This window comes from Azolla caroliniana, unplaced genomic scaffold, assembly GCF_043228905.1.
Source record: "Azolla caroliniana isolate FFs.n. ecotype wild unplaced genomic scaffold, voAzoCaro1.0.p SCAF_14, whole genome shotgun sequence".
Lineage (NCBI taxonomy): Eukaryota > Viridiplantae > Streptophyta > Polypodiopsida > Salviniales > Salviniaceae > Azolla > Azolla caroliniana.
The window spans coordinates 4,375,408-4,402,974 of NW_028230449.1; the positions used below are offsets into that span (position 1 = coordinate 4,375,408).

The 27,567-nt window shown below is 41.5% G+C and overlaps 1 protein-coding gene across 1 annotated transcript; it reads left to right on the forward strand.

The window, feature by feature from the left end:
* Nucleotides 1-5,538: 5,538 nt before the first annotated feature.
* Nucleotides 5,539-8,166, forward strand: LOC147855327 (uncharacterized). Its single transcript, XM_087330426.1, has 4 exons — nucleotides 5,539-5,698; nucleotides 6,709-6,894; nucleotides 7,803-7,842; nucleotides 7,931-8,166. The coding sequence occupies exons 1-4, from the start codon at nucleotides 5,696-5,698 to the stop codon at nucleotides 7,987-7,989; spliced, it is 288 nt and encodes a 95-aa protein (XP_087186552.1). The 5' UTR covers nucleotides 5,539-5,695; the 3' UTR covers nucleotides 7,990-8,166.
* Nucleotides 8,167-27,567: the final 19,401 nt, after the last annotated feature.

Consider the following 27,567-nt stretch of genomic DNA (forward strand, 5'->3'; position numbering starts at 1 on the left):
CTTTCCCATGTGCTACACATTCTCTCTCTTGCTTTTTCTCTCATGCTTTCACACCATCCCTTATCCCATTTTCACTTGCATTTCCCACTTTCGGCACGCCACATCACGACAACGCATTATAATAGGGAGATAACCATGTTTTAAGAGAGAATACATATATAAAGTGATTTTAACATAACATAAATATTTCGTAATCAATGTGATTCTTATGTGTTTTTTGGAAGTGGTATGATATTCGATAGACTCTCATTTCAATTTGTGTAGGTTTGTGGTGTATTTTTAGTTTTTGATGTCTTTGAAGCCATACATTGTCTACATAGCAATATTCCCATGACACTAAGTCTATGTTTCTATGGTTAGGATCAGATTAAGCTTAATTAGTGGGTTCAGAAGCACATATAAGAGGTATGGTCACAAGCTTTATACAAATTGTCATTCAACAATGCCATACATTCATTAGAGATGTATAACAACATTCGAGTACAAACAATGGGTAAACTAAGTGCATTTTTCTTGTAGTTGTTGTCTTTATGGGATTTTGATATCAAATGATAAGCAATGGTAGGCCAACATACATGATTTGGAACTCATGATAATAACTCGAGCAAGGTTGATAACAAACCGATGGGGGATGTGCGAGAAGATGCATGGTTCGGTCTATTTGATGAGGCTGGAATGGTTAAGTTGGTGAAGGGTGTGAGTGGATCGAGAAGAGATACATTTTTTGGGGAGAGGCAGAGTAGGGGCACTTGGCACCCAGTTCGAGTGGTGGCGGAGGTTGATAACATCTAGAAGACAAAACCGGATGTTACTAAGGTGGAACCCCATTGGAAATTATGGGTATATGGTTCTCGTCCCCTCGTTGAACTAGAATGGGACCCAGGGGATTTCAGGTGGAAACATGGTGGCAAACTCTGCCACTTCTTCGAATATAGCACTAAATTGGGGCAGACTTTACAACTGTAGCTCGATGGTCCCCTTCGTGATGGATGGCAATCACTGGGCATCCCTAACGAGGTGCTCATTACCTTTTGGAAGGGTCTCTGGCATCTCCACATGCCTGAAAAAATCAAGCTCTTTTGGTGACAGATTGGTCATAATGTGGTTCCCGTTGGCGAGTGGCTAGGTAAAAGTGGCGGCCCGATAGGTTGCCCACTTTGCTCTTCACCTATTGAGTCTCTGATACACTGTCTTTGGGGTTGCCCTCAAGCTCAAAAGGTATGGGACAGAGTCACTCGCCTCCTTGCGGCATGTGAAGTGGATGGAACAACATTGTGGAGTGTTGCGGCATCGATTGACCACTCGGCTGATAGGTGGACAGACGCCTTCAATGCGGATAGCTAATGCTATGTATACACGAGAGGCAAAATTGTCAAGATCCGCTTTGAGAGAGACTTGTTGTCCGCATCCCCTAGGTTCCTGGAAATTTGGAGATTGATCGCAGGCTTCACCTTGTGGTATGTCTAGAAAGCACGATGCTTAAAGGTTTTCCAAGATCTGGTATAGCCCCCAGAGGAAGTGATCATGGATATATGGTTCACGCTTATTAGTTGCCTACGAGGGTAATTGGGCGAGGTTTGCAACCATTCCAATGATGTGGCCACTGCCCGGTTGCGCTTTTGGCAGAAATGGTAGAACATGCCTATGGTGACGCTAGGAGAAAGTGGCCCGAGGTGGAACTACCAGCCCCCACACTGGTTGTTTCCTTCTCACATGCCTCCCTCCCTTCGTTGTAGGCCCCAGGAGTCGGCTCATACTGACCGACACTAAAGGCCGCTGCTTTTAGTTATAGGTATCTACTTACTTTAGGTAGTCAGTTTGAAAAACTATGTAAGTAGTCTCATTTTCTTGATCTTGATCGGAGGGAGATTCCGCGTTTTGTGTATAAGCTTCCTTGTATAGTCTCCTTGTAATAATCCTAATACTCCTTATAATGGGAAAGTAGCTTCATTTTGGAAAAAAAAATACTAATACTCAAAATAGTGTATCACTACCAAAATGTCTTTTGCATTGGATCACAAAAATAATGGTTATATGTAGAAACCAGACTCAAAGGTTCTCTACATTTCACGTCATTGAAGAAAGTCATTGCCATACCTATCATGATGAAACTCATTTCTACCATATATTTGCATTTTATATATTAAATTCATATCGTATGAATGTATTATATACTTATATAATTGATCGTAATATATACATATATACATATGAATGTGAGCTAAGGTTTTGCTCTTCTTCTTACATAGTATATACATATATACTATGTAAGTAGTCTCATTTTCTTGATCTTGATCGGAGGGAGATTCCGTGTTTTGTGTATAAGCTTCCTTGTATAGTCTCCTTGTAATAATCCTAATACTCCTTGTAATGGGAAAGTAGCTTCATTTTGGAAAAAAAAATACTAATACTCAAAATAGTGTATCACTACCAAAATGTCTTTTGCATTGGATCACAAAAATAATGGTTATATGTAGAAACCAGACTCAAAGGTTCTCTACATTTCACGTCATTGAAGAAAGTCATTGCCATACCTATAATGATGAAACTCATTTTTACCATATATTTGCATTTTATATATTAAATTCATATCATATGAATGTATTATATACTTATATAATTGATCGTAATATATACATATATACATATGAATGTGAGCTAAGGTTTTGCTCTTCTTCTTTTTTCCAAAATGAAGCTACTTTCCCATTAGTTAGGAAGGATTATTACAAAGAGACTGTACAAGGAGGCTTAAACATAGATCGGGGAATCTCCCTCCGATCAAGTTCAAGAAAATGAGACTAGTTACATCGCCTTTCAGACTGACTACTTCATGTAAGTACCTAAAGCTAAAACGGTGCCCTTCAGTGATGGCTAGGGTTTTGCTCTTACTTTCAAACATTAACCTGTAATGCTTCCTTCATAGAGCATTCACATCCTCTCTTGGGAACTCCGAACAACATATAACCCTTGTTTTTCTCTCAAATTTGGATCCATTGGAAATACCACAATAATTATGGAATCCATATCATCAAAATGTCAATATTCCAATGTTAAGGCAACGTCTCGACTCTCTACTTTATAGCACAATTGGTGTAAAATAAATAGGTCTCTCATTTAACTTAAATTGTTGTTTAAGGGTAGCTCTATATGTAAATTTAGAATTTGGTTCTTTTGATTTCAGTTTAAGTTTAAACATGTCAAATTTAAACAAGGGGGTATGTTTTGTACTGTTTGTACGGTGATTCCATCCCATGATTGTCATGATATTTTGAGGAGAACTTTTCATAAATATGCTTATGATAACACTTTATATGTAGGAATGTATGAGTAAAGAGCGTCTTTTTTTAGAGTATATGCCTACATGTATCAATAGCTAATGAGTTTAATATTTCCAAGGTTTCTTTAAGTGCCCTTGCTTAAAAAGAAGTACGAATTAATATTTCGATAAATCAAAGAAGTTGATTTTTGTGAGGTATAAAAATAATTGTTTTTTGATGTGTAATCATGTTAAGCCAATTGATTAATTTATTAATACCTCTAAGCATATAATTGAAAGTAGAGGACAATAATAATGTATTATTGGTAAGCACATTTAAAGTTTCTGAGTCTTGAACTATAGGGACATCCAAATTTAGAAAAACTTGAATTATATGAGGATAACTTTTTCAATAAGATATTATTGTAAGCATATTTTTTGAAATATAATGTTATTCTAAATTAAGCGAAACTTGTGAGAATCTTATCGATTTATTCCGTTCTTTAGATTGTATGTCTCAAAATCTAACAAAACAAACATCATGATTTCCATGGAATTCTGAGCGAATACACTGATATTTGAGAGCATCCTTATGTAAACTACCTACCTTTTCGAAACATCATGTCGAAGAATGTTAATAGAGAAAGGTTGTGCTCTAATATGAAGCACAACCACATCCATTTGTTAATAAAGCCGAATAAGATGAATTATATATGGTAATATACCACTTTTAGTTTATCAATATTTCTTATTGTTAAAAGGTAGTCTATGAGGAGATGCATGATTTTTTATGTAAAGCCCATGTAATCAATACATCTCTATGGTTATGATTTAAGGATCCCTTTATCCTTGCAATTGGGAAATACATTTTCAAAAGTGTCACACATATGGTTTTTACCATACATTTGTTTACATTTCTAGTAATTCATTTAACCTTGCTTGAACCTACACCTTAAACAATAAAAGCACTTTATAACTAAACTCTAGATGTATTGTTTTAGATTTGGATTTAAAATCGATATCATTCTATAGTTAGAATATCAAATAATCACATTTTCGGGAACTACAATAGAAGTTGAAAAGGCATATATTCACGTGGTGTTCACTTATAGTTAATGAAAAGTTTAGTCACGATGACTGCAATATTGAATCCTACATAATACATATATCAAACAAATTGCCCATATTTATTCTTCATTAGTGAAAGATACATGCCACTTTCTTTGTATGTAAATCAATACAATGTACTTTTTACATCTCTATATTTTAATACATACATGGATACTTCATATGTCAAACATTCTCACTAGAAATTATATAGCTGCTTGTTTTTCTAATTTAACAATCATTTAATCAAGCGTCAGAATATTTTATCAATAATACTTTCTTTACCTATTTAGCATTTCAACCTCTAACTAAGCCAGATTTTTGCAAATATTACAAGGAATGGGTATCAAGGGTCCCCCTAGTGGAAAATGGATGCATTATATGTACTTTATTCTCTTTTATTAAGAATTGTAGCATAAAGACTCCAAGAATCAAGGAGAATGCCATTTACATAGCCATTCTATAGAATGAAGTGATTGATAAGCCTACTTCTATCCACCAATAGGATTAAAGCAATGCAAATGTGAAATAAAATCTTGGATATTTACACTTTACACAACACAAACACTATGATCACATCATACCTTGATTTTATGTCTATTTGGGTTTTGGTTGTTTTAGAAGATTAATTAATTATATCTTCGTTGCATTGTGGTGCATGTAGGACAATGGGAAATAACAATGAAGAAATCTAAAAATATTAAAACTTATGAATAATATGAGCAATAATGGCATATCTCACAATAAGCATTCATGACATAAACATTAGTGGCATACAATATAGCAAACAATAATACCTAGACATGGGTTTCAACTAATGGATATATTCCTACTTCCCAAGCCTATATCTTTGTGTTATGATCATTACCACCACAAAAGGTGAGATATAATTCTCAAGAAGAAAATAATTTAAAGCTAAGGGTTTACAATATGAGTACGATGAACATTCTAGAATGAATGAGTTACAAAGATGTTGGGTTTAGTATGCATAGAACATGTCATTTCGCTTTATCCTTAAAAATGTACATTTTTGAAAATGACATGGATATTGAATCATGTGGACACACACAAAAGAGTATCCACATGATGAAAATACCACAAGAAACTATACATGTAAACGTTTCCTATAAATAAACTTATTGTATTCGGTATGTTACAAGGTGGTAGAGAAAGCGTGAGAGTTAGAGTTAGAGTTAGAGTTAGAGTTAGAGTTAGAGAGAGAGAGAGAGAGAGAGAGAGAGAGAAGAGAAGAGAAGAAATATTTGTTTATCTCTAATTGAGAAAGAGATAGAAAGAGTCTGATCTTGCACTCAAAAGTTACAAAGTCTAAAAATGGTAAGGTTGTTATAAACTATGTGTAGTGATCTCTTTCTCTTGGTTGTGTGCATTTGTATTTTTGTGATCCATTTTGTTGGAACTCTTGTTATTTATGTGCACTTTCAAACATGAAAATAAGAAACTAGGGATTGGGAGACAATAAGGACATGCATTGCAATCAACCCAACATTCTGAAGTTGTATCTACTAAATTAGTGAAGGTGATGCATTCAAATGAACCCCTACATTATCCAATTTCATCTAGTAAAGCAATGAATATAGCAAGATTTGTAGGGTGCAATGGATAATAATATTCACATGTTGCCATTGGTGTATAATCTCCTATATTATGTAGTTGCATATAGTGGCGTAATGCATATAGTGAGTTTTGAAAATCAGGTCCAATTGGGTAGTAAAATTCAAGACTCTTTCAAAATATGAGGGGTACACGGGTTCTCATATGTAATTTACTTGGAGAAATTTAAAATAAAAGCTTTGGGAGTTGTACATGTCATTTGACTAAAACCTTGATGATTGAAATTTGGCTAGTTCATTTGGCTCATTCCTAAAACATTATATTAAACAATACAATGACTAAGAATAATCTTTCATTTGTTATGACGAATGACATGTAGGTTACTATGTACGATTAATATCCCCATATCTTTCTAATTGTTTCGAATTAATAAGAGATATGTTTTAGAAGAGTGGCAAATGTTTGTGGATTTATGTGTGTTTAATGTATATAAATTAGCATATAACAATTGTTGTAAATGCTACTTACGTAGAGTACACACATATATACATGTCTCCAATGACATTGAAGGGCCATTCGATCTCGTCTTTTTTCTTTAATCTCATTGAGCTTTCTTATATGTATCTACATGAAATATAGTTCAACTTGTTGGAATGCATTGATTGTATTGCATGCTATGTATAGGTTATGTAGTAACAATATGTAAGATTAATATGTTGGTTCTCTATTGCATAATTACTTTTCTAATTCTTTGAAAGTTTTGGTGTGAGTAGGCAATGTACATTCGTGTGAAGAGGAGAAAGACCACATATTTTGTCCAATGTAATCCTTCAGATACCATCCTACAAATAAAGCAAAACTTGCAAAGCCTCACAGACAATCATGTGAGGAACCAACGATTGATCCTCCTCGACACTTATCACGTCCTTGATGATTCAAAGACACTTTCTCAACAACAGGTAAGATATTGAGCATCAAGTCTACTATCGACACTTAATGTAATGAATGTATTTACAAGCTTTTGTTTTATCTTTAAACTCAATTTTTATGGTACAATCTTATGGTACATCATTGATATTATCTTATCTTTTTTAGGCAAATCTGGTGAGCTCCCTCCCTTCATAGATCCTCTTACATCTTTAAACTGCAACCCCTTATATTGTTATTTTTAGAAACCAATGTAGAATCTCCAATCTTGGTACTAGAACCATTGATGCTTTAAATTTACTTTTTTAGATATTGTAGGAGGATACAGATATGCCTCAATCACCCCATTTTTCAAAATATGCTCCATTTCTCTTTTATTTAACTATATTCAATTATTGATGCCCCAAACTATTTGCTTCTACATAATTAACTTATTGACATTGTTCTTCACTTTTATCTCCTCATGCTAAGCAATAAGAATCGTTTCGTGGTGCCTCAAAATTGTGAACTAACATCCATGTATATTAAGTTATGTCACGTCAATTCTTCATTAGGCTTGCAATAGAAAATTACATTATGGTACTTTAATGATAACAATGCATGTTATTGTTGTGGATAATTGATTATCTTCACCACACAAAAACCTAACTCTATAGCAAGCCACACAATTCATGCATATCACTACATCAATTTTAACTCTATAGGGGATATCTATAAGCTTATATTTTCTATCTTCATGTAATTGTGGAAATAAAGCATCTTCCGTTGGAAGGTTCTTTATGGTTTGCCATGATCCTCAATGATACCATAGCAATATTACATTATAGCGCATGTTGACATTGACATTGCTCAAAGTATATCAAATTTGGTTGCATTTTTATATATCATTATATTATTTGTTGGTTTAATATTATTATTGATGTCCAAAACTTCATGACAGGTTGAGAATAACTCTATTGTAGCGTTGACTTTGCGCAAAAGTAAGATTGTAATTTTGTTAATGAATTTCATGAAAACATTTATGTGCAATTTTTTTATTCTAATATTTAGAATGTGTCTTTCTAATAGGCAATGGAGATTGGGAGGATATTCAGATTGACAATATGAACAATGATGATTCCGATTGATAACAATTATTCCACTCTTCATGCTTTTATTATAGTTCAAAATAAAGTTAAAATGTGCATCTTCAAGACAATATTTGGCATTTCTAAGAATATCAATTCTAAATACTTTGTATGTACATAAATTTGTAAACTTTAGTTTATGTCTTTCTATATATACATCCCATAAAACCTTGTTTACGTAGTTGTGTCCGTTCTATATATGTACCCTTTTCTTTTGGCGTGATCAATATAAATTTACATATAATTTGGTTAAGTCTTATCACTTTGAACATGGAACTGCTTTCTCGTGAATAGTATGTATTCGTATATACATAAGCAGTTGCACATACATAGTCACAAAAATTTATCTTTCCATGCAAGTTAATATATGTAAACTCATCAAGATATATTTACATATAATTTGGTTAAATCATGTCCCTACAAACAAAACAATTGCTTTCTTGTGTATATAGTATGTATATGCACACAAGCACATGCATATGCATAGTCACATAGACCTATTCATGCAAATTGTGTTGTATCCACACATCAATTTGTGGTAAGACATATAGGTCAAATATATATCCATTGGGAAAAAGTTTGTATGAAATATTAGGGAATTATACCAATTGTACAAATACTAACATAGAGAAGAATATGCTCTTTAATTACTTTTAAAGAATGATGTCTCGTAATTGTTCTAATTGTAAGCAAGTAAAATATGAATTATGAGTAGCATTATGAACTTCCCAACATTACATAACAACTAAGTTAACCCATTTATTCTTCATTAGATAATGGGTTTTCTATTAATATTTAGTTTTTTTTAAGGGAGTACAACCTGAATTCACACTATGATTGGCTCCTAAGTACTATCTCATTGATCACGGATATGTGCGGAGAACGTTTGAGGACTTGTCTAGAAGTGCTCAACAAACAACACAGAAAATGATGAAAACAAGAAGATAGACACGCTCTTAAGCTTTAATGGAAGTTTTGTTATTTCTGTTCTCTCTAACTCTCTCTCTTAGAGACTCTAGATATAAGAATGATCAAACTGCATGTATTCAACGTTAGGTTAGGGCCTATTAACTCAAGCCCTAACTATTGGACATGTTCACATTAGTAAGGATACAAAGTGGAAGGAGTTGGCCTTTTATGCCAACACTCATATCATGTGTCACATTGTGAATTAGGTGAAATTACTTAGAATCAAGCAATAGTAGCAAGATATTTTGGAGTCTCCCAAACCTCATAGACAATCCAAACAAACACTAACTAAAAAACTTCAAGAGGGAATGGAATATACCATAATGAATTGGTTGGATGTTTCCATCAAACCAATACACTTCATTAAAATGTACCTATCCATGGATAAATTTGCAATTCCATGTGCAAATGTTCAGTTAACATTGTTGGTAGATTCTAACTAAGAGTTGAAAATAGATTTAGACTCACATCATGCTTGATTTGATGGTGAGGCATTGAGGTGTGGTTCAAAATAAGAATCTGTGTCAAAAGGAGACCATTTTTTTATTTCTATTTATTATTAGAGAATCCATAGATAGAATAACAATAAAACATGTAGTCAAAAGGTATATTTCTAGTAAAGTGCATAAAGTAATTCTCTAGGAATCCCATAGTAGGATCATAGATTGACCCATGCGTGAAATTCGTAGTATTCGACATCCGTAATATTCGAGAATACAAAATGACCCCAAGAATATTACGGAACCATTCGTTTATTTATTTATTATTTAAAAAAACAAATATTTTTACATCTACTATATAAAAATATTACTCTAAGTTCCCCTTTGTAATGTCAAGAGAGTAAAAGATGGGGAATTAATGAACCTTTTATTTATTATTTATTTTTTGTTTTTTACTAAAAATAAAACAAATACTTTTAAGTTTTTCATCTACATATTATAAGAATATTATTGGTGTGAGGTCCCCTTTTTAATGTGAGATAAAAAAATGAAATTTTATGAGAACCTTTTATTTATTATATATATATATATATATATTGTTTTATTAAAAACTAAAACATATACATTTAAGTTTTATATATATTATAAAAATATTATTAGTGTGAGTTCCCATTTTTAATGTGAGATAAAAATATGAAATTTATGGGAGCCTTTTAATAATTTACATATATTTATTTATTTTTTGTTTTATTAAAAAATAAAACAAATACATTTAAGTTTTATATATATTATAAAAACATTATCACTATGAGGTTCCCTTTTAATAATAAAAATATCAATTTTTGTGGGAGAGTAAAAAGTGGGGAATTAATGATCCTTTTATTTATTATTTATTATTATTTTTATATTTATTAAAAATAATACAAATACTTTTAAGTTTTAAGTTTTTCATCTATTATATAAAAATATTATTTAGTGTAAGTCTCCTTTTTAATTTGAAGTTAAATATCCCCTATTTAATGTGAAAGTCTCTTTGTTATATTATATATATATTAGAAACTAAAAAGTATGAACTCTTTTTTTTCTTTTTCTTTTTTAACGAATATTTTTCATGCATTGTTATGCGTATTCGTATGCATTCGTTTGGTAACCCCCCACGAATGCGAATATGTCAATCTATGAGTAGGATATATGGTGATCACATTCGAGGAGAAATTACAAGGTAACATATTTTGCAAGTTGGCTTGTGGTTGTTGTAAATAATTACGAGTGTAATTATGTAGTGCAAAACTAGATGTCTGATTTAGAAGGTACACAACTGTCCTGAGTGCTTCGGCCCAATAGAACTTGAGCATGCTCTTTTGTTCTAGATTTATTATTTCACTTAGGAAATCCATGTATATTCTAGATTTCTCTAGAACATTCTCGAAATGTCAAGAGTACTCCTAAGCATACTATAAAAAGAGGGACATGACATTATTGAGAACCAATTTGGTTCAACGCCCGTCTTAAGCCTCCTAGCTATTCTTGTATATTCTCTTCATATAATATAATATATTGTTTGTGTTCATTCTCTCTCTCTCTCTCTCTCTCTCATGAGGACCACAATAAAGTAATACGCCAAGAAATATGGCATATTTACACTCGGTATAAATGGATCACTCCACTAGAGCCACTCCCATCTAAAATGTTGTACTATAAGGAACACTTCATGCATTTCTCTAAGTTAGGTTTTATTACATGGCCAAAATATCTAGATGTATTCTTACCACATGCACTAAGGGTTGCCATTGGACAACGTAGAATATCATCTCACCAACTTGAGATTGAAAATGGTCGTACTAATGGAGTCCTTAGGGAGGAAAGGATATGTAGGTTATGCCACATAAAGATAGAGGATGAGTACCACTTTACATGCAAGTGTCCCACCTACGCCGAGATAAGGGCAAAATACCAAGACATACTTGGTTCCTCTCCTACCCTCCCCAAACTATTAGATTCTCTAGATATAAAGAAATTAGGCAGATACATCCTAGAGCTAAAACAACACAGAGAGAATAAGTTACAAAATGCTGACAATAATGTTGCTAATGTTCACCAACATGTAAGAAATGAAGTTTTTCAGGAACAGGGGGAGACAACAAATGTTGACACACCTGCACCACAAGGTCGGAACGAGCCAATTAGTATTTTGTTATATATGGATTATTTAGTTATCTCCGGTGGAGACCTGGAGGAAATGAGCCGTGTCAAGTCTTAGTTGGCAGCATCATTCGAGATGAAGGACTTGGGGGACCTTCACTACTTCCTCAAGATTGAAGTGATCCGCACCCTGGAAGGCATATTGATCAACTAATGACAATGTGTGTTGAATATGCTCTTCAAGTTCGACATGATGGATTGTAAATCCGTTTGGACTCCTCTTGATAGGAATGTCAAGCTTCACCATGGATCGGGATAGTTTGCAACGCGACATGGTTCCGATAGATTATTGGAAGCCTCATTTATTTGACGATCATCCGGTCGGACCTCAGTTATCCACTGTATTTAATCAATCAATTCATGTCGCAACAGACATCTGATCAGCTTTAGTGCACGCATCAGATATTGCATTACGTGAGTGGCACGAAGGATCGTGGGATTTTGTATCAGACAGGTGTAACTGAACAATTAGTCGGTTATATGGATGATGATTGGGCCAAAAGCGCAAGTGATCGCTAATCAACATCTGGATATGCTTTCTCCTTGGGGAGTGCAATAAGAACTAGCCAACAATAGCATTGTCAAGCATCGAGGTAGAGTACAAAGGAGCGTCAATCAATGTGCAAAGGCATATGGCTCAAGCGGCTGCAAAAAAGGATCTACAGGTGGAGGTTGCCGATCTGACAATGATATATCGTGACAACCTCAACAACATCTAACTTGCTACGAACCACATCTTTGAAGTACTTGTAAGTACTTCAGTCAGCCTATGTCCGAGACTTGTATAAAGAGTGCTGACTAAGCATATTTTGACGTAAAGAGTCTTATTTTTTTGAAATTGAGTTTTGGTTGTTTGCTCACTCTTTCTCTCTCGCTCTCTCCCCCTATGGACTTTTTATTCTCAGTGTTTACCTAATTGTGTGTTGTTGTTTGGTCGAGCCGACCGTGTCTTGTGTACGAGCTTCAACATCTAATTCTTTTCAGGTCGTTGATGTAAATGCCCTGATCTTTCAAAATCCTTTTGAGCCATGAGACTTCACATACAACCACGGTTAGCTGCTTCTTGTTGCTCCATGATATGGATGCTTCTTTCTACTGGTTGACTGTGCTGTTGGCATTGTACTTCACCTTGTATATTTATCTACGACCAATTTCTTTCTTGTGAGGTGATGTTGAACAAGGTCCCGTATTTTTGTTAGGAATATGTCCCTCCTCTGGGAGAAGTTGATAGTCAGTGTCTATGAGAGAAGACGACAGTTGAACAGAGACAAGCCAAACACTGGATGGTCAGTCGGATCGACCAGTGAGTCGATAGGGTTGTCGATTACTCTGAAGGAGATATTAGAGAGAGTTGACTACATCATGGATGCTCCAGATTAAGGAGAAGATTGACTAGTTGGGTCGACTGGATAGCCGACATGGGAGTAGGCTAGTTGGGCCGACTAGAGAATTGTTGAACACAGTGCTCGGCCACCACCGAGGAATAGGATCAACTCACAAAAAACAGGAAATACAAAATGCACGAAGACAATAGAGAGAAGAGTACACAGGATGTTTTACGTGGAAAACCCTAAATGGGAAAAAACCACGGGAGTCCTCGAACTCCAACTATCACTATAAACAGAGATGTACAATGGTGAAGCTACAAGGCAACAACCTTGAGCTCACTGTCTTCGCCACAGGCGGCGGTAATACACAGAGGCAACGACCTCTTCGTCTCTCTCTCTCTCTCTCTCTCTCTCTCTCTCTGCTGCTCACTTAGCTCCCTCTAAGTGGAAAACCAGAAAAATGAGTAACAACTACAAAACTGTTTGCCCTAAGTCATATTTATACACATATGACTTTCGGGCTATTTACAAATATAGCCTCAAGGGCCCTTGGCAAACATATTCACAAATATGTCCCCGCATCCGGATCTCTCTCCGGGTACATTCGTCATCCGGCTCCGTAGCCGGGGTCTTCATCATCCGGATCCGGAACCGGGTCTTCATCATCCGGCTCCGAAACCGGGTCTTCATCATCCGGCTCCGGAACCGGGTCTTCATTCCCGATTCCCGGACATCTGACCATCCCATCCGGAGGGACCGTAATCCCAACAAACTCCCCCTTCACTTCGGCATGGGATGTCTTTCCAGTCCGACCCTCTTCCGGCACGCTTTCCAGTCCGACCCTCGTCCGTGTGGATCTTCGTCAGCACGAACTCCTGGTCTTCTATCCTTTCCCGGATCCAGTGATATCTTCGCTGGATGTGCTTCGTCCGGGAGTGATAGGCCGCGTTCTTCGCAAGGTGGATGGCACTCTGACTGTCGCAGTAGAGTCGGTACTCCTCCTGCCGGATACCGAGCTCTCTAATGAAGTCCTTCATCCATATTATTTCCTTGCCGGCTTCAACAGCCGCCATGTACTCCGCCTCCGTGGTTGACAATGCAACCGTCTTCTGCAGCCTCGACTGCCACGAAACAGCTCCCCCTGCATACGTCATCACATACCCTGATGTGGACTGGCTGGTATTTGCATCAGCCGACATATCCGAATCGGTAAAGCCGTCGAGTTCGGGCTTACCGGAGCCGAATCGGAGGCAGCGTTTGCCGTGCCCTTCAGGTATCGGAGTATCCACTTGGCCGCGTTCCAGTGCTCTTTGCCGGGATTGCTAATGTACCGGCTCACCACTCCGACTGCATATCCTATGTCCGGTCTTGTACACACCATTGCGTACATCAAGCTTCCGACGGCAGAGGCATATGGTACTTTCATCATGTCCTCCTTCTCAGCCTTTGTCTTGGGGCTTTGCTTGCTGGACAACTTGCAGTTTGCCGGGAGGGTTGACCTGACCGGTCTTGCTTCCGACATGTTGAACCGGTGAAGCACCTTTGTCACGTACTTCTCCTGTGACAGCCACAACTGCTTCTTCTTCCGGTCCCGGATGATGTGCATCCCTAGTATTTGCCTCGCCGGACCCAGGTCCTTCATTGAGAAGGTTCGGTGAAGCGCTTTCTTCAGCATCCGTATCTTGACCTGGTCCCGTCCGACGATCAACATGTCGTCCACGTATAGGAGGAGTATTAGAAAGTCTCCTCCTTCGAACTTCTTCACAAACACGCAGTGATCGGACTGCGTTTTGTGGTACCCTTCGTCGGTCATGAAAGAGTCGAACTTCCGGTACCATTGCCGGGGAGCCTACTTCAGTCCGTAAAGGCTCTTCTTCAACTGGCATACCAGGTGCTCCTTCCCTTTCTTCTTGAATCCTTCCGGTTGCTGCATGTAGATTTCTTCTTCGAGGTCACCGTGAAGGAATGCCGTCTTCACGTCCATCTGTTCTACCTCGAGGTCCATGCTTGCCGCTATGCTCAGCACCGTCCGGATGGAGGTCATCTTCACTACCGGGGCAAATATCTCGTCGAAGTCGACGCCCTTCTTCTGCTGGAACCCCTTCACCACGATCCTGGCTTTGTATCTCGGGGGGTTTCCGGCATCTCCCGGTTTCAGCTTGAACACCCACTTGTTTCGAAGTGCCCGCTTTCCTTTCGGCAACTCCACAAGTTCATATGTGTGGTTCTCATGCAGGGAATCCATCTCCTCCTGCATGGCACTTAACCACCTGCGGCTATGGGTGTCAAGCTTTGCTTCTTCAAAACTCTCCGGCTCCCCCTCGTCGGTTAGCAGCACGTGCTCTGGTTCCGGAAATCTCCGGGGGGCCCTTCTCTCTCTTAGAGGATATCTCCGTTCCGGAGCTTCGGTAACCGGCTCCTCCGTTTCCTCTTCATCCGAATCCATTTCGGGATCGGGGCCGGTTCCGGTATCAGTTTCATCTTCCTCGGCCGGTTCTGTTTCTTCACCGTCTTCGGCCGGATCCTCGAGTGCTAACCGGTCCCTTGCCGGTCGGGACTGCTCCTCGTAGAGTTGATCCTCACCGGTCGACTTGGAGCTCTTCATCTTCTTCTCCGACTCCCAGTCGGCGAGTGTCTTGTCCTCCATGAAGATGATATCACGACTCCGGAATATCTTTTTGTCGACCGGGTCCCATACTCGGTAGCCGAACTCGTCATCGCCGTAACCGAGGAATATGCATGGCCGGGTCTTTGGATCTAGCTTTCCTCTCCGGTCCTTTGCCACATGCACATATGCGAGACACCCGAACACCTTCAGATGCCGGTAGGATACTTCCCTACTGGTCCACACTCTCTGCGGCGTGTCTCCGTCCAAAGGTACTGAGGGTGATCTGTTTATCACGTATGTCGCCGTCGACATTGCCTCAGCCCAAAACCCCTTGGGTAATTTCGCATGCGCCAGCATACTCCGGACCCTCTCCATTATGGTCCGGTTCATCCTCTCGGCCAGCCCGTTCAGTTCCGGCGTCTTCGGCACAGTAAACTCGAGCCGGATTCCCTTCGAGCGACAATACTCCTGGAACTGCCCCCGGTATTCCCCTCCGTTATCCGCTCGTATCGCTTTCAGCTTCTTGCCGGATTCCCTTTCCACTCTCGCGTGGAGTTCTTTGAAGACGCACAACACTTGGTCCTTTGTCTTCAACGGTGCCGTCCACAACTTCCGGCTGTGGTCATCAATGAATGTCACGAAGTACTGGGCTCCGCCATGTGACTTCGTTTCTACTTGACACACGTCAGTGTGCACCAACTCCAATGGTGCGCTACGTCTCGTCGGTGGCCTTGAGTGGAAGGAGGTTCGGTTTTGCTTACCGGCCAGGCAATCGGTGCACTTCTCCAGGTGCACATGCTTCACTGGAATAAGGTTGTCTTCTGCAAGCCTCTTCATCCCCTTCTCACTCATGTGGCACAGTCTCTTGTGCCACAACTCACCGGCAGTGTCGGCTGCCACGTTCAACTCCTCCGGACACAACCAGGCACTCATAAGGTACAGTGTGTTGACTTTCCGGGCCCGAGCCACTATCAGGCTCCCCTTGCTGAACTTCATTACGCCGTTCCGGATGCTACCTGTGTAGCCTTCATCGTCTAGCCTCCCGGCCGAAATCAGGTTCAATCGAACCTCCGGAACGTGTCGGACATCCTTCAGCAACATTTTGCATCCGGTCGAGGTTGTCAACCACACGTATCCTATGCCGGCAATCCGGCACGTACCTTCATTTCCCATCCGAACACAGCCATGCTCACCGGCTGTGTAGGATGAGAAGTATCTTCTTTCCGGGGTCAGGTGGAACGACGCTCCGGAATCGACCACCCAGGTAGTCTCATCGCCGGCAATGTTTAGTTCACCTTCTTCGGTGATGAGCATGATCTCCTCTTCACTTGCCGCGAGTGCCGTCGTTCCTTTCCGGTCCTGCCCTCGCCGATCCGAACCATTCCGGTCCGTGGCTCCCCGGTATGCACCGTTTCGCTCCGGTGACTTCTTCGAATCGGTACCGTCGGTTCCTTTGTCTTTCCGGAAATGCCGACAGTTCTTCTGGAAGTGCCCCGGCTTCCCACAGTAGAAGCATGTAGGTCTTCCCCTCGACTGCGACCGTGTCCCTGACTTCTCCCGTCTTTGCGGACTCCGGTTCCGTTGTCTTTCCCGTTCCGATTCGGTAAGCAGCGCCTTCGAGTCGGAGGCCGGTTCTTTGTCTCTCCGATGCGCTTCTTCATTTAGAATACTTGTCTTTACCGTTAGTAAAGACAAGTTCTCTTCCTTACAGGAGGTGCTGAGAGTAACTACCAAGTTCTCCCAGCTCTCCGGAAGGGTACACATCAGCATGATGGCTTGCATTGCGTCATCCAACGGGAACTTGATCGCCGCAAGCTGGTTCACGAATCCCATGAACGTGCTGACGTGTTCGACCATGCTCTCGCCGTCCCGGTACTTAAGATTCACTATCTTCCTCATCAGGGAGGTCCGGGTCAGAGCATTCTTCCTCTCATACAGTCCGGACAGCTTCTGCCACATCTCATAGGCGTTTGTATCGTTCGCCACATGTTGCAGAACACTTACATCGACATATTGCCGGATCATCGCTACGGCTTTCCGGTTCAGGAGCTTCCACTCCGACTCTATTACCCCCTTGGGTATCTCGGCATTGTCGATCGGTTCATACAGGTCTCGGACGATGAGAAGGTCTTCCATCTTTATCTTCCAGTCGGCGTAGTTCTGTGAGTTCAACACCATCATGCCCGGAGGCCCACTACCGCCGCCTTCCATTTTCTGTGTTACCGTCGCTCTGATACCACTTTGTTGAACACAGTGCTCGGCCACCACCGAGGAATAGGATCAACTCACAGAAAACAGGAAATACAAAATGCACGAAGACAATAGAGAGAAGAGTACACAGGATGTTTTACGTGGAAAACCCTAAATGGGAAAAAACCACGGGAGTCCTCGAACTCCAACTATCACTATAAACAGAGATGTACAATGGTGAAGCTACAAGGCAACAACCTTGAGCTCACTGTCTTCGCCACAGGCGGCGGTAATACACAGAGGCAACGACCTCTTCGTCTCTCTCTCTCTCTCTCTCTCTCTCTCTCTGCTGCTCACTTAGCTCCCTCTAAGTGGAAAACCAGAAAAATGAGTAACAACTACAAAACTGTTTGCCCTAAGTCATATTTATACACATATGACTTTCGGGCTATTTACAAATATAGCCTCAAGGGCCCTTGGCAAACATATTCACAAATATGTCCCCGCATCCGGATCTCTCTCCGGGTACATTCGTCATCCGGCTCCGTAGCCGGGGTCTTCATCATCCGGCTCCGTAGCCGGGGTCTTCATCATCCGGATCCGGAACCGGGTCTTCATCATCCGGCTCCGGAACCGGGTCTTCATTCCCGATTCCCGGACATCTGACCATCCCATCCGGAGGGACCGTAATCCCAACAAGAATCGACATAGGAGTCGATTAGTCGGCTCATCAACTGAGGTTAATAAGAATAATCATAATGAAAGCTATGTTTGTAAATAGCCCATACTATGTATGAGTATAAATATACATAGGGCAAACATAGTCCTTGTAGTGTAGAACATAACGAAGCATTGTACAGAGCATAACAAATATTGAGAAAGTAAGAAGAGAGAGAGCGCGAGAGAGAGTGATGGCACAGTTCTGAGAAACTTGCCAAGAACCCTAAGTGGGTATTCTCTGTTTATTATCAGAGAGTTGTAACATGTTCTTTCTTTGTACTTTCCGTTCACATAGTGGAATATCTATTCCCGTGGTTTTCCCCTGTTTTAGGGTTTCCACGTAAATCTTGTGTACTGCGTGTTCTATCTACTTTGGTGTTTTCTATTTCCGTACTATATATTTGAGCATATCCTTCTCAAGATGTACGATCTCTTTCCTCACAAACTGGTATCAGAGCTTGAGGTGCAATATTGGAAGGAGGTGTGAGCGGTTTTCTAGGTATGATAGTCCTAAACTCACATAACTACTCCAACTGGAAGATCTTCTGATTGTTAAAGATCTGTACGAGCCCATCGATAGAGAAGAAATGCCCACAATAGTATTAGAGTCAGAATGGAAACTCCTACACAGGAAGGCGGTCGCGAGCATCAGAAAGTGTTTAGATGTGAGTGTCCTTCAGCATATGGTTAATGACACTAATGCCTACGAGATGTGGCAAAAGCTGTCAAGGTTGTATGCGAGGAAGAATGCCCTCAACAAGACATCTTTTATGAGAAAGATAGTAAGGCCAAAGTACAGAAATGGATAAAGCATAGTGGTGTGCATCAATACATTTATGGGGCTAGTAAATCAACTTGTGGCAGCCAAGTTCCCCCTTGATGATGCTATGTAGGCCTTGTTGTTGTTGTGTACCCTGATGGACAGTTGGGAGAACTTGGTGATGACTCTCAACACCTCGTGTCAAGAAGAAAACGTGTCTCTACAAGTGGTAAAGACAAGTATTTTGAACGAAGAGAAAAGAAGGAAGGACAAGGGTGTCCTGTCCCAGTCAAATGCAAATGTGTTGCAACATTCGGGCAGAGGAAGAAGCAAACAGAGAAGTCCATAGAAGAGAAACTAATCTAATGCCATCGAACAGTTGGGAGAACTTGATGATGATTCTCAACACCTCGTGTCAAGAAGAAAACGTGTCTCTACAAGTGGTAAATACAAGTATCTTGAATGAGGAGACAAGAAGGAAGGACAAGGGTGTCTTGTCCTAGTTGGATGAAAATGTGTTGCAACATTCAGGTAGAGGAAGAAGCAAATAGAGAAGTCCATAGAAGATAGACAAATCTAATGCAAGGTCCAACTCCATAGGTAAGCTAACATGCTTTTATTCTAGAAAATCTGGACACTTCCAGAAAGACTATTGACATCTTAAGAGAGACAAAGGCGTCTCAAATGATGTCGAACCTAGAAAGATTTCTGAGGAAAATGGCACTTTGGCCGTGGCTACAAGAGAAGAGGAACTCCTGTTCATTTCCAAGCAAGCAAGTGCAAACCTTGGAAATGAAGAGTGCACCTGGGTGGTTGACTCCGGTGCATCATGTTGGCATAAAAGGTTGACTTCTTCCACTTTGTATCCCAGTGTGAACTCATCCAAAGTGTTGGGGCTTAGTATATAAGTGATAACCTAATGTTGTAAAGGTGCCTCAACTTCTGGATCATTCTTGTACAATGTCTCAGAGAGAGAGAGAGAGAGAGAGAGAGAGAGAGAGAGAGAGAGAGAGAGAACGTATTAACAAAGCTTCCATTAAAGCTAAAACCGTATATATGTTCTATTTATTCTCTTGCCTTCCTTCTGTGTTGTTTGCTGAGCACATACGACTGATCCTCACACATACGTTTCTGCACATATTCGATCTTCAACCGGTATCAGAGCGAGCCACGGCTGGGTGGCAACAAACAACAGAAAAAGCTGAAAGGAAAAGGACAAGGTCAATAAAATCTCATTTTCAAAGAAGAACATGGCTTCAACATTAGGAGTAGGAGTTGAAATCAGAAAATTCAATGGCAAAAACTTTGCCCTATGGAAGGAGATGATGCAGGACGTGTTGATCATCAGAAGACAAGTTGGAGCCGTTTGACATAGTGAAAAACCTGCTTCGATGATAGCCAAAGAGGGGAGATCTACAAATGAAATCGCACGATCCACCATCCGAATGCATCTAGCCGAAAACGTCTACTTCAACATGGCAAAAGAGAAAACAATGTTCTCATTGTGGGAGAAGCTACAAGCCGTGTACGAGAAGAAGTTCTCATCTTCAAAATTGATTTTGATCAAATAGTTGTTCAACATAAAGATGAGAGAGACCGATCCGGCTACCTCCCACATCAACACATTCAGCTAGGTGTTGTCAGAACTCTCCTCACAAGGGATCAACTTCGAAGAAGAAGTCAAAGCTCTTGCCCTCCTATCGAGCTTACCAGCGAGTTGGGAGGTATTCTGCACGGCATATGCCAATAGCCGTCCGATCCTAAATATGGATGAGACGATTAGCCAAGTCCTAACCGAGGACATTCGGCGAAAATCGATGGGACTCACCATCGACGAGTCGGCAGAAGCCCATCACTTGACCAAGTTGATCGAGGGAACAAGCTCACAAAACTGGTCGGAACAATAACCGATCAAGGAGCGACCATCAATGACTACTACTTGGCTCTGACTCTTCTACGATATTTCCGGAAGCAATGGGGAAACCATCAATGACTACTCCAGAGGCTAGGCAAGGGAGTTTTCTTAGGGATATCTAATGAGCTTGGGAAAAATTCTTATCCAAGTAGCAAAAATTAGCTCCAAAATCTAGGAGTGCTAAGACATGTACTCGAGGGATACTTTTAGTACTAATAATTACTTGAGCTAGGAAGACATTGCCAACTTGCTTAGAGGGAATGGAACCACTAATGGGCTACACAGATCTAGGGTTGTCCAACCAAATGGCTGCTATTTTGGTTGGACTTAGTCGTTTAACCCTTCTTCTAACTGACTAAGGACTTCAAATTTGTTCAATAGACTTGGGCTATTAGTACTATTAGGATTATCAGACACTCCTACTGAAATAGACTCTGGTTTAGTACAAGCTACTATTTGATTTACCTATCTTCTTGGCCTATGTGGATAGTTTATTGCGACATGCCCTTGTCCTCCACAGTAAAGACATAATCGATTTACTCGACGTCATTGCTTTTCTTCTTCCAACAATGGTCCACGGCGATGTGTGGTATCGATTTCCATCGGTGTTGGAGTATTTACCGGAGATGCACTATATGAATGCCTTGCAAATGGTTTTGCTATGACTGAGGCGTATGTGGGCTCCGACCTGGTCCTTGGCATTTGTAACTGGCGTTCCGAATGTCGTTCGAAAATCCGGTTATCGCATCGTACCGCTCGACTGATTGCCTCTGTGAGTGATTTTGGTTCTTTGGAGAAAGTCAGGAGTAAGTCTTTGACATCATTTCGTAGGCCGTATCAATTTGATTTACCTGTCTTCTTGGCCTATGTGGATAGTTTATTGCGACATGCCCTTGTCCTCCACAATAAAGACATAATCGATTTACTCGATGTCATTGCTTTTCTTCTTCTGACAATGGTCCACGACGATGTGTGGTGTCGATTTCCATCGGTGTTGGAGTATTTGCCGGAGATGCACTATATGATTCCCTTGCAAATGGTTTTGCTACGACCGAGGCGTATGTGGGCTCCGACCTGATCCTTGGCATTTGTAACTAGTGTTTCGAATGTTGTTCGAAAAGCCGGTTATCACATCGTACCACTCAACTGATTGCCTCTGTGAGCGATTTTGGTTCTTCGGAGAAAGTCAGGAGTAAGTCTTTGACATCATTTCGTAGGCCGTATCAAAATTGCTCCATCAATGCTTGATCATCCCATGGGATATCGGAGGCGAGTAGACGGAAATTTGTAGCGTAAGCAGAGGCTGGACGATCACCTTGACGTAATCATCGGATTTTGTTGATTGTCGTTCTTATGCTATTAGTATCTCCAGAACAAGCTTTAAACTCGCTTATAAACTCTTCAAAATTATTTAGTAATGGAGAACTTTTTTCCAACAACAGAGTGAACCATGCCAAAGTTGAGTTGCTCAGTAATGTATCGGTGATGTATCGGTGGTATATCGGGAAGGATGCATTTGAATGAATAATCGTACCCGATTAAGGAATCCTCTGAACTGTGATCGCGTTCCATCGAATTTCATAGGAAGGCCGATCTTGGGCTCTTTATGAATCCCTTGAGTACTTGATCCTTGTTGTTGCAATACTACAATGGTTCCTTCAAGTTGTTGCACGTGTAACGCTAACTCCCCATGTTGTTGTTGCACTTGCTACTTTTCTAAAGAGATTTGTTGAAGATCCCCCAACAGCCGTTGATTTTCTTGTTCCAATGCGACAAACCTTTCTTTCAAGCACTATAGCTTTGAGAAAACAGATTGGTATTCTTGAGCTCTAACAATTGCCATAGTATTGGAGGAAGGAATGATAAGAAGATTGGTATGAAGGGAAGGAGGGATACAAAGCTTAAGACAATTCGGTTCAAATTGTGAAGGATAGTACTAGAGGCAACGAGAATTAGTACTAAAGATAGAGGAGAAGAATGAGGATTAGTACTAAGAAGGGAAAGAGTGTGAGAACCACGTGAGAAGAGAGAGAGAGAGAGAGAGAGAGAGAGAGAGAGAGATAATGATGACAACAAGAAGTATATTATATTATATGAAGAATACAAGAACAACTAGGAGGCTTAAGACTGGCATTGAACCGAATTGGTTCGGAATAATGCCTTATGCCTCTATTTATAGTGTTGTCAAGATTACTCTTGAAGTTTCTAGAAAGTTCCAGAGTAATCTAGAATATACATGAATTTCCTATAGAAATAATAAATGAAACTAATATCTTTGTATTACAATTCATGGTTTAATGGCAAGGGTTCAGCCCATGTAACACAAGGTCATGGGTTTGAATCCCTTTGGAGTCATACCACGCCAAATCATGACACCGACAGAGTTCTATCAACCAAGCCTCGACTATGTCAATTACATCGATGCAGGTGAACTAAGAACATATGAAGAAGTGTTACCCCGTACGAGATGTACGGAGAGTGAAGTGTGATGAGCGAGGGTTGAATGTTATCATGATGTTGTGTATGTGTAGGGGGTATAAATGTAGTTGTGAGTCTATACGTATGTGAACACATGCACATGTGTGTGCATGTGGATGGATACGAGGAGGTGTGAGTGAGTGTCCAGTATGAATGCTCAATGGGGCTTACACCCCTATGTATCTACCCCCTCTTGTACTATTTAACCCCTTATGGGGAATGAATGAAACATAAATGAATCATTTCTCTCTATCTATCTCTATTTTCATCTCTCTCTCTCTCTCTCTCTCTCTCTCTCTCTCTCTCTCTCTCTCTCTCTCTCTCTCTCTCTCTCTCTCTCTCCCCTTAATGTTGAACCCCTTGGGAGGGGGGTGGAGCCATTCTAGGCACCACCCCCCACCCCGCAATGCTTCTCAATGATTCTCAACATCTTCATCTCAATCTCTCTCACCATCATACTCTCCACCATCTTCACTATTCCACCATTTCTATCTTCGTCATCAATAATCATCATTACCATTAACCCTAACCCTAAAACCTACAACACCTTTCTTGGACAGGTAGTGGAGAGCTTGACGGCATTCTATGCGGTAGTACATAAACGGAGCACCCCGTACTACCCACAAACCAACGGATTAGCTGAGTCAACAAACAAAACGCTACAGAATATCCTGCGCAAGATCGTCAATGAGAATCGGATAGATTGGGACACGAAGCTGCACAGTGCGCTCTGGGCTTACCGGACAACGTACAAAACAAGCATCCGAACAACGCCGTTCCGGTTAGCATTCGGATTAGAGGCAGTCATGCCGATTGAGTTCTAGGTACCGAGCTTACAGATCTAGATTCGGGAACGACTTAATGAAAAGGAATCGGAGGCAATTCGGTTAGCAGCTCTGTGTGAACTAGAAGAACACCGATTAGCGAGTATCGTGCACCTAGAACTAGAGTAGTAATGAAGAAAGGCGTTTGTGGATCGCCACCGGAAAGGAAATGAAAAGATGCTTGGAATCGGCAAGCCGGTACTAGTGTTCCAGACCCGGATGGGAAAGATGCCTGGGAAACTACGGTTTCGGTGGACCGGACCGTACTAGATCACACGCGAATTCAATGGATCCTACCAGTTAGGGACACTTGTCGGCGAAGTCCTAGGTAAGTGGGTCAATGGATTTTGACTACAGCCATACAAGGGACCCATGCCGAGGAACCCTTTTGAACAAGGGAAGGCCGATGCCGAACCAGAGACCGGAATACCGGAAACAACGACAACCCGATTAGCAATCGGCAACAACAAAGCCGGTAAGGGGGACAAAGAGCCGGCACACGGGCTGGATAAGAGGACGACAAACCGTCACGAGGCCGGAAAGATTCCTTATTCGGGTAAGGGTCCGGTAGGACCGGAGGCGAATTAACCTAATAATCAAATATTTAAAAAAAAAAATAAAAAAAATAAAAAAATTGAAACGAATCAAAGAAATCATGGAAAGGAGTAGTGGGAATGGCCATGCAAACGAGGAGTAAAGAGGCACTTCGAAAAGGTACGAGGAGGCTATGAATAGGGCATTAAAACACCGCCACATGGCACGTAATGCTATTATAGTACACGACCTGCACATGCGTAGGCTCGAAAAAGGTGCCAAGATGCAGAGAGAAAAACCCCCACGTATTGAAACCTTCTCCTTTCGCGAACCAAGGAGAACAGACGCAAACAGCCGCGTGAAGATCAATCGAAGAGAGCTCGCGCACAGAGAACCCCCTCACTCAGAACTTTCTCCCTCACACTCTCTCCACCGTCAAACCTCGCCAACGCTCTCCGACCTCGACGCAGAGATGGACTGCCAAACACTGTCTAAAGCTGCCAAGAAATGGCTACGACAACACGGACTGGAGGGTTTCTTGACAATCATGGAGGTGGAGCTACACAAGGAGGCCGAAACGATTATCAAAGAAATTGACACAGAGGTGATCACAGAGGAGGCGATCCATGCATTAACAGGCCTTCCGGAGGGGGGCATCTATACGATCGACAATCCTACCTCCGAGCAGCTCATCAAATATTTCGGTGAGTATTCTCTCGCTAGCAAGGGCTACAGGACACAGGGCGGCGAAGATCTGTTATTCCGCAAAATTTCCCGTGTACTCCATGAGTTCGGTCATGTATACCCTCGACCCCCCGTTATGCCTCAAAACTGAGCAGGCTTGATTATCGCAACGTACGAAGGGGTCAAGGTGGATTGGCCAGTGCTGATTGATACCGTAAGAGGTAAGGAAGGCAAAGAAGGCCAGAAAATATGGCATGTGGTGACGCAATGGCTCACCCTATTGGCGCCACCTGTCGAGCCCGCCCAGACCAAGAAACGGGGAAGAGCAACGGACGACACCCCGAAACCTGCTTCAAAACGGAAACAGCTGTTGGCCTCCAAGGCCACTAAGGGGAAGACGGTCGACGTAGAGAAGGCGGCAAAGGAGCGTGCCAACCGGAAGCGGTTGACGGACACGCACGAGGAGACACCGGCACGACCCTTGAAGAGCCCACTCCACCGACCGGTGCAGCAAGAAACGGACACCCTGGCGGCAAGAATGAATGCCAAGACTCAGGAGGAGGAAACGGAGGAAGAGCCTACGGAGCACCTCTAGCGGCGGCCAGTGAAGAGGACCGTAGAATCAGTCGGGAAGCGTTCAGACCCACAGAATGATGGAACGCTCGCAACCCACACTGAGAATCCCACGCCAAGGGAGGCACCGGAACCAGTTCAGATGGAACCGGTCACAGAAGTCCCTGCACAACAGGCAGCACCGGCAAGCCTCGTAACTCAAGAGCCGGTTATACAAATGCCAACCTCCTCAGTCGGCCAAGAACAAGCAGACAAGGAGCGGCCAACTAAAACACACCCAGAACCGGAACGGCAAAGTGGTCAGCAGGCAGAACCAGAAGTGCAACTCGACGCAGTAAGGCGGGACCAGCCACCGGCAAGTGAACCCATCAGCCAACCGGCCGTGCAGACGCAACAACAGGGCACCGGCAGCCAATGGCTCTGGTGGATAGGAGGACAAATTGCCGGGGTAGTCGGATACATAGAGGCGGAAGAAAGAGCGCAGACAGAACGGTTGCTTGTCACAACCGATGAACTGGAGACGGCCTGGTCAAGGATCCGGTGCCTCGAACAAGACTTGGATCGGGTCACTGAAGACATGGCCAAAATGGCCTTAACCGCAACACAGATCCAAGCACCGGTGACTCCGGTGGATGTACATACGAATAAGACCCCGGAGACAGAAACTGTTCCAAAGAAAGATGTGGCATAAGCCCAAGAGCTTGCTGACGGGAACTAAACGCTCCGTATGCGCAATGCTCAGCCACAACTGAGCTTAGAATCATACACAGAAAACGGGAAAGGTGAAGACACAACACAGAGGAGAGAAAAGTATACAGGATGTTTAACGTGGAAAACCCTGAGAGGGAAAAAACCACGGGAGTCCACAGACTCCAAACTATCACTATATCACAATGATTACAACAGTGAGCCCACGGAGGCAACGACCTCGCGCTCATGACCTTCGCCACAGGCAGCGGTTACAACAGAGGCAACGACGTCTTCCTCTCTCTCTCACTCTCTGTACACTGTTACACACACTCTCTTCTTACGCCAACAAGAATGACAACGACTACTACATAAAAGTTTGCCCTAAGTCATATTTATACTAATATGACTTTTCGGCTATTTACAAATATAGCCTCGATGGACTCTCAGAAACATATTTATGAATATGTCTCTTCATCCGGTGAGCACTCCTCACCGGGTCTTCACCATCCGGCTCTCCGTAGCCAGGTACTCCTCATCCGGTTCTCACCGGGTCTGCACCATCTAGCTCTCCGTAGCCAGGTACTCCTCATCCATTTCTCACCGGGTCTACACCATCCGGCTCTTCGTAGCCGGGTACTCCTCATCCGGTTCTCACCGGGTCTT